Here is an 8,242-nt window from a genome sequence, read left to right on the forward strand (position 1 = left end):
TGTGTGTGGTTCTCTATCTCATTCAGGAATCAGAGTAGCCAGAAGACGATCGAGATCATCAGATCCACCTGTAGGAAAACACAAGTACACATTCACTGACCACACAAGTCATTAACATAATATTCAGTGCCTCCATTACTACATACTGGAAGTACCGAGTAAAAACAAAATTCCATATTCCTAAAACACATGAGCTCACGTGACTCAGAAATGAGAGAAAAGGGAGTTAAAAAACCTAAAGAAAGTGAATGAAAAGATAACACACACACACACACACACACACACACACACACACAAAAGTAACGGACAAAGACAGCTTTGGCTTGGTCGGTACTGCAACATTAATACATATTCTTCTTTCATCTTTACACTGACTCATTTCCGTCTAGAACAAACAAACAAATAAACAATCAAAACGACTCTACGAGTAAACAGCAAATGTACCTGTACTACCCAGCCGCTCCTGTGCTCTGTCGATGTCCTCAGCAGAAAATCCCATGACCAACAGCTGCTGCCGGATCACAGACAGATCTGACCCTGTCCTGGCCACCGGGCCATCTCTGACGGCGGCCTGTCCAGTCCGGGAGATGTTGAGCGTCGGAGCTGTCTGACGCTGCTGTCTTTGGGGGAGGGTAGTCGCTTGGACTTCTGAGTCATCGTGGCCGCCTGTGTTCTGCAGATGATACACCGAGCAGAGTAGTGAGCATCGGTGGTTTTGTTGGTGCAGCAAACTGTGTATTCGCTACTTGTCTAATTGTAACGTGGCGTCTTTTGTACGCAAAACAACGCCAGCCGGACTGAGAACAGCTTTCAAGAGTACCGGCACTAAAACATGCAATTATGATTATTAGCCTCGTTACCTTGTGTCAGTCGAGTATAAACAATTGTGCAAGTAGGTCTAGCTTAAGTGATTTTGTACTAAAATTGTACCCGTAGCAAGTGAACTACCAATCATTATTTGTTAAATAATATAAACGTCATTAATATTTTCACTTGTACACTATTTGTAACTTAACAAAATGTATTTTACAGCAATTTTATTATGGTCGTTATTTACATAACTATCTGATGTGATAGGATAGTAACAGTTTCTTTCATTGCAATGTTTACTTTGTCAGCTGAATGTCGTGCATTTATTGATATTTGTTTGAGATTTGTTTCCAACAAAAACTATCCCCTTTACTGACACTCACGCCGGTCCTGTTGATCACGCTGTGGATATGTTGCCTCCCCTTGGTTGCCAGCAGATAGACGCACTGAGGTCTCCAGCGGACGTGTTCCACCAGGGGGTCGTCGTTTTCATCCCACGACTTCAGGCCCACTCCACAGTAAAAACACCGCACACAGTCCGCATAGCCTGCAGCAAAAAAGTCGTTTTGTTTTACTTCTTCTTTTAAATGTAGACGTATGCATTCAGGGCGCCAATGCATTGTCTTTTACTCCGGTGACTTCGGTCTAACGTTACATTCCTAACGCTACACTTGAACGGGGTGGGTGGTGACTGGGGGTGGAGTGTGCCCTCCTGCCTAATACTACTGCTATACAGTATGAGTAGAGCTCTCCCTTTCCCCCCACCCCCCTTCATACTACGCACATCTTTTCATTCCCACCCAGTACATGTGTGCATGTACACCACAGCAAAAACACCTAACGCAGTCCGTGTATGCAGACGATTACTACATGTAATAAGTCGTTTTCTTAAATGGAGTTCTGTGACAAGTACATATCAAGCATCACGTCCCCGTTACTCCCCACCCCGAAACACACATATCCCTACAACGATCTTCACCCCCACCCTCAAAGCACACATTTAAACCAACATACAGTGTTTGCATCCCTTCACACCCCCACCCCCACCCCCACACAAACACACACACCATGCCTGAAACCCACCACACAAGCATAATAGCCTTGCCCTAACGTTCATTACCAGCGTAGTAGAATCCAAGCGAAACAAGCGTCTGCGGCAGGAAGACGTTGAGGAGGGGCCAGTTCTGGAAGGTGGCCAGTCTGGACTGAGCGGTGCTGAACTGGGGGTACACCGCGCTACCCAGGTCCAGATGAGGTCGTTCTTCAGCGCTGTCTCTGACCTGACGACCTGCTGGAGGAGTTTGACGTGACTGTTGAGGTCCTGTTGATGGCCTGTCTGTGGTTGTGTTGGACAGGGCGAGGGTGTATCCTGGTGGACAGAAAGAGGAAATGAATATTCGTTGATTTTATCCAGAGCAAAAGCACGACTGCATCAGTAACACCAAGCAATAGAAAGATGATGGTGATGATGATGATGATGATGATGATGATGATGATGAGGAGGAGGAGGAGGAGGAGGAGGAGGAGGAGGAGGAGGAGGAGGAGGAGGAGGAGGAGGAGGAGGGGGAGGATGACAGCAAGAGCAATGAGCAAGAGAATGATGAACACATACGTACGTAAATGAATACAACTGTATCAGGTATTGCAATGACTGAGCTTATGAAATCACAACAAAAATGTGTAAATGTGCTGAAAATGCAAGCACGCAGGGACAAACGCATGAAATAATGATTGAAGGGTATTGCGTTATAAAACAATACAAAACAAGGCAAAACAAAACAAAACAAAATCTTGACATATATATTCAGATTGTCTGTGCAAACTTGCATTTAAACATGACTACACAAACATGTAATCGGAATAAAAACAACAACATAAAAATCTCGTATCAACGTGAGTCACAAGGAAGCCAAATACTGTTACAAGTTGACAAAACACCTCTCCAAATAGAAACATGTCATTACGATAAGACAGCGGAGAACGCTACAGGTGATTTTCAGGTCGCGATATTTAATGTACCTGTGGCTGGTCGACTACTGTTAGTTGGTGCCGGGAAAATTCCGTCACTGTCCTCCGAGAGATCTCTGAAAAATAAAATGTATCAGTATTAATTATGATAAAATGTAAATTTTACCAAGCAAGTAAACGGTCACGAGATCCCGGTTTAGGTTCTCCCCACTCATTTGAAGAGGATCAACACAAGACTAACAACCAGGAATACATTTGGTCAAGTGTCAAGCAAAGATGCATTTCAAATGTACTTAATCATTGTTGTATATATATGTTTAGACGCTTGGTCTGTGAACCTTTAAAGAAGGCCTGCGGGCCGAAAATTTGGATTTTAAAAAGATGCGACATTCTGGCTTGGTTTTGGACTTTTTATTGTGTTGCAATATCATATATATATCACAACGTTCTAACGTGTTTGTGTGTGTGTTGGAGGGGGGAGGGGTTAGTGAAGGCTGTCCCAAGTCCAAAGAAATATTATCTCTTTTGGTATGTGTATGAAAGAGTTCACCGGAGTCTAGTGCCGTAAAATGTATACATAACATTCGTAAACAAAGAAACCGTTGTTCAGTAGAGCTGAATTTCAACTTACCGTCCATCAGCATGGTTGGTTCCTCCGACCTGTCTGGACGCAAACGACACAGGTGTTGGCTGTGTTGACGATGCAGACAACTCACAAGATGGCTGACGGGCAGCTACAGCGGAAGAATCATACTCCTGTTGTGCAGTCGCCGACCCAAGGGGCATTTCAGTGAACTGATCCAACACAGAGGCCAGAAAAGGACAACGAGGAGAAGACTGGCGATGAAAGGCCAAGGGAGAGGTGAAGGTGGCATCTTGTGTTGAGGTGTCCAGGCTGAGAGCAGCGCCGCACTTGTGGCAGACGACAGCCGAGCGGTTGGTTCTGGGGTTGAAGTGAAAGCCAGCGTCAGCGAGACGGACCCTGGACAGGCTGCAGGAGGAGGGAAGCGCTGCCAGACTGGCCAGGCGGTACCCGACGTGGTCCAGAAAGTTGCTGTCTGCCGATGTCATGCTTGGCAGGAAAGCGGTTGCTGGACAGACCCACGCTAGCGTTTGCTGAAAAATGTTTATACCAGGTGATTCTGAGTCACTGAAATGCCGACCTTTTTCCTTTAGACTGTGTGACTCATGAGACTGAGATGTCCGGGCGTTTTCTGCAACAACTTCATTGTCTTCATCTTGTGAATTTTGATGTCCTGCATTTCTGCCGAACGATTCAAGAGGACATGGTTCGGTGTTAATTCTCTTGTTATGTGTATCGGTGTTCATTCTCGCAGTCCTGTTATACGCGCCGAGTCGTGGCAGAAGAAGGTGCAAGCGGTATTTGATTTGCTGTTCCTTCTTCTGCCTGGAGTGGTCTCCTAGCACCAACATGATTGTTGCTAGAGAGACCAGGAGCTGCATGAGGATGCTTCCCCCTCCAGCCTCACTAAACCCTGTTCGTTGGTGTTCCGACATGAGCAATAGGTCCACCAAACTTCTGTTCCCACTCTTGCCTTGGCCGTTTTGTTCCACACTCGAAAGTTCTTCCTGAGGGATCTGCAACTTCAAACTGTTCCTTTGAGCTTGGCCTTTGGGATTCGGAACAACGTCCACGTTCCAAGCTCTTGACCCTAGCCTTTGACAACGTCTTCCAGAACTGGTTAGTTTAGTTTTCCTCAGAGTTTCATCTCTGTAAAAGATTCGTTCATTCAACAATGCCACCGTTTCCGTATGGAAGCTGCATATAGAAGTGTGCAGTCGTTGATATTCCATACTTTCGGCTTGCGGAGACAGGCAGTTACAAGGAAGTTGATTTTCAGGTTTTTGGCATTCGCCGTGTTCCTTGCAGTCATCTGAGGATGTATTTTCCATACACTGTGCAGGCACTGCCCATTTTACCCGTTGGCCGCTTGGTTCCTTTGTTCCATGCAAACTTTCTTTTGCTCTCGGATGTTGAAGGCATCCAAGAGTTTCACTTTTCTCAACTTTGGTTTTGGGGATTTTCTTGTTCTTTTCTGAGGATTTCATTTGAAAAAGACGCAGTGCACAGTGCGATAATCTTCGTTGCTCATCGTTTAGTTGCCTTTTCAGTGAAATTGAAATATCGTGTGTGTGAAGAGTTTCCATGAGAGGGAGTGTAATGACTGCTCTTGAGATGTAGGTGGACTTCAGGTCAGAATGAAGAGAAAAGTTGTCGTTTTCGTCGCTGGGTGCAACACATATGTTATGTTGCTGGTATTCTGCATCAAGGAATTGAAGACTATCATGCTGGGAACTCTGGTTATATCTTGCAGTTAAGAGTGGCGTACGGCAGTTTTCCAGTTTCAAATTATCACGCGACGGTGACGAGTTGGCAGGTTGTTGTTCCGCTTCAGGGTGACATGTGAAGATGCGCTGGTTGAACGACAAAGTCTCGAAGCAAACCAGCATCAGCAATATCAGCGTTATCTTGAGCCGTTCAAAGTAGAACAGCTTTCGTGCACTGCTCATGTTGAATTAGTGGTTTGAGATTTGTCTTTGTTATTCTCAGACAAAAATGCAAAGCATCAACGTTCATCCGTTTGATGCTACTTCGCTGATAAAGTCTGAAACAAAGCAAAAAATCCATTGTGGTGCACAATTTACAGACATTCAGAGTTGAATAATTAAACCAATCAATGAATACAGAATTCAACATTGAACTATAGATAAAAATAGAAGACATAACATATTAAAAAGTGTATGGATAAAAAGAAAAAAAAGATAGACATGAATAGACATAACATAAAAAAAAGTGTATGGATACAAGAAAAAAGATAGACATAAATAAATACATAAATGAACAAATCAATAAATCACACAATAACTAAATGGTTGACACACAAAAAGACAGCCTCCGGCTGGAAGCAACGCAAGTACGGTCTTTCTCGCAGCACGTTCACAACAGATAGCTATCATTTTAGACAATGCGGACTTGCATTACCTTAACCGTGTATCATACTTTCACTCCAGTGAGCAAGAGGATTTCATAAAATCTATGCATAGAACGTACAAGTAACGCATTGACCCGAGGGCCTGCTTTCAGTCTGTTGTGCAAGCAGTAGCCTACGTTCCCATACTAAAACAGAGCCACAGAACATAAAATTACTCCAGATGTTAAGTATCCACGTCATTCTTTTGTGCAAGTAGCCCCTTTAGAAAAAAAGAAGTACAGAGAATAATATCACCTAAACCTAAAAATCCACGTATAGTCCGAGTATAGTGCAAGTTAACCCTTCACACATTAAAAACACAGTTTGAGCAAAATCACCTTGGCAATTCAAATTCAATCTGTTGCGCGGGTAGTTCCACCACCAAAACAAGTCACCACACATTATCATAAGCTTACTTGTTACCTCCTTTCTCAGTCGTCTCAAGTCTATACTAAGCAGTCTCCCCGCAGCCCAAACGAAGCTCAGTAAAGCCAACAACCTTCCACCAAGTTGTGAGTGTCTATGCGAAGAAACACTACACATCTAGCAAGTAGAACATCTGGGGAGTATGGTGCCGTCAATAACACAGAAAGCTGTGCTTGAAAACAACAATCGGGAATCCCCTTTAGCTATAATTAATCCTTAGGGCAGCGTGAGCCCCTATTTATAAATGTTTGTGCTTGAACGGCCTCCACTTCTCGGGTATGAATCACCTTTAAAAACGGTTACCGAGAGCGAGAGATAACTCGGTAGCAGGGCAAGAGTGTTAGATAAAGGGTATCTCAATCACATACGATACTGTGTACTATACCCGTTTAAAAATGTCTGTATTGTTCTTGTTATCATCATTACGACATTAATTTAACAACAAATTAGAATGTTCGTATTTTTCTTGAGTAGATTCTTTCTTTCTTTATTTATTTGGTGTTTAACGTCGTTTTCAACCATTCAAGGTTATATCGCGACGGTCTTGAGTAGATGTCCCATGTTGTTCAAAGAATGTTATAATCTAGTTTTTGGATTACTTTCTCTTCCGCTAATTTGCATCTAGTTGTGGCGAGACTGACAAAGAATCACAAGCACAAAACAAGAGGGTAATGCTGCTCACGTAAGCAATCTACTTACCAGCTTGTGCCACAGACACCTGTTTCCCAGAAATGAATAGATGTACGACAGCTTTCCTTCTACACCACCGGTGTTGATTTAATCTAACATGTGATGCGTAGAACGCACCAAATGATGTTAAGGGCGCATGCGTAACTTTACATTCAAATCGATTTACAGCACACGCACGAATGCACAAAGACTATATAAAGTCGGAATAAAAATGTGAATGCGCGCAATACTCGCATGCTTCGAGCTTGTATGTCCGTGGCGCCCTTTGGGTAGAGTGTTCTAATGAAGTTTAGCTGAAGAAGAGAGAACACTTTTTACAGTAACACAAGAACATTAGTTGATTAAACAACAGGGGCCGCGGAAGTTGTGCTAGATTAAAGAAGAGGTGATGTGCAGGCAAACGTTTTTCCGCAGTAAAACCGAATGAAGTCACCCGCTAAGGATACCACAGGAGTTTCAAGTGTATGTAAGCGCCTACTTACTTACTATTATCCCCATGACCTGCCTCTTTGTCTCTGTTAGCTGAGGAGGTGATTATTCTGAATATTCCATCACAACCATATGGATATCCCATCACAACCGAGTTTCGATCTCAACTGTCATTGGTCATTGTCTTTGATTTCAGAGTCCAATTGAATAATTTATAGAGGTCATCTGCATATTCAGAGTTTACAGATGGACTACTTTTTTCAACATACGACTGAAATATTTTGTGGTGTCAAAGTCAATATCACGTATATAAGGTACAGGCCTACATGTGTCAATATTGAGAAAATAAAGAATACTTCATACGATACGCACATTCTGCATGGATTTAAAGAGCGGAGTCGAGATATTTCGCTAGCTGAAGCGACTGCATGGTCAAAGGCATGTTCAACGAGTATCGCGAGTGGGATCAAGGGACGATACTCCCTAATTTTTACACAGACAGCCATCTACACAGAACCGTGAGAGAGAGAGAGAGAGAGAGAGAGAGAGAGAGAGAGAGAGAGAGAGAGAGAGAGAGAGAGAGAGAGAGAGACAGAGACAGAGACAGAGACAGAGAGACAGAGAGACAGAGAGAGGAGGTGACATAAGAGACTCTCAAACTGAGACTGGCCAGTGCAGAGCGGAAGAGGGGGGGGGGGGGGGGGGGGGGAAGAAGTGTGAGAACACGTACAGGCGGTCACGCACAGCCACGAGAAAGAAAATGGACGAACACTTAAAAGGGGAGGTGGGGGGGGGGGGGGGGGGGGGGGTAGGGGTAGTGCTCTTGTTATGACAAATTGTATCAATGTCGATTAACTTTATTTTGCTCACACGTCATAACACAAACATAAAACGTTCACCATTTGTAGATTCCAGACACAGTCAGA

At 43.8% G+C, this 8,242-nt stretch overlaps 1 protein-coding gene across 2 annotated transcripts in view; it reads right to left on the reverse strand.

The window, feature by feature from the left end:
* Positions 1–6,996, reverse strand: part of LOC138962136 (uncharacterized) — an 8,920-nt gene extending 1,924 nt beyond the window's left edge. The window contains exons 1-7 of one of the 2 annotated variants that reach the window (XM_070333853.1): positions 6,897–6,996; positions 3,410–5,405; positions 2,830–2,894; positions 1,931–2,179; positions 1,194–1,357; positions 445–673; positions 1–68 (exon numbers count right to left, since the gene is read on the reverse strand). The exon at positions 1–68 is cut by the window's left edge and continues 1,924 nt beyond it. In XM_070333853.1, coding sequence (XP_070189954.1) covers positions 19–68; positions 445–673; positions 1,194–1,357; positions 1,931–2,179; positions 2,830–2,894; positions 3,410–5,310 — 2,658 coding nt within the window. In that variant the 5' untranslated portion in view covers positions 5,311–5,405; positions 6,897–6,996 and the 3' untranslated portion in view covers positions 1–18. Of the gene's footprint in view, positions 69–444; positions 674–1,193; positions 1,358–1,930; positions 2,180–2,829; positions 2,895–3,409; positions 5,406–6,194; positions 6,317–6,896 lie in introns of those variants that run through there. The other variant, XM_070333854.1, reaches the window with a different exon arrangement.
* Between the last annotated feature and the right edge of the window lie 1,246 nt (positions 6,997–8,242).

The sequence above is a fragment of the Littorina saxatilis genome, linkage group LG3 (assembly GCF_037325665.1).
Source record: "Littorina saxatilis isolate snail1 linkage group LG3, US_GU_Lsax_2.0, whole genome shotgun sequence".
Taxonomy (NCBI): Eukaryota; Metazoa; Mollusca; class Gastropoda; order Littorinimorpha; family Littorinidae; genus Littorina; species Littorina saxatilis.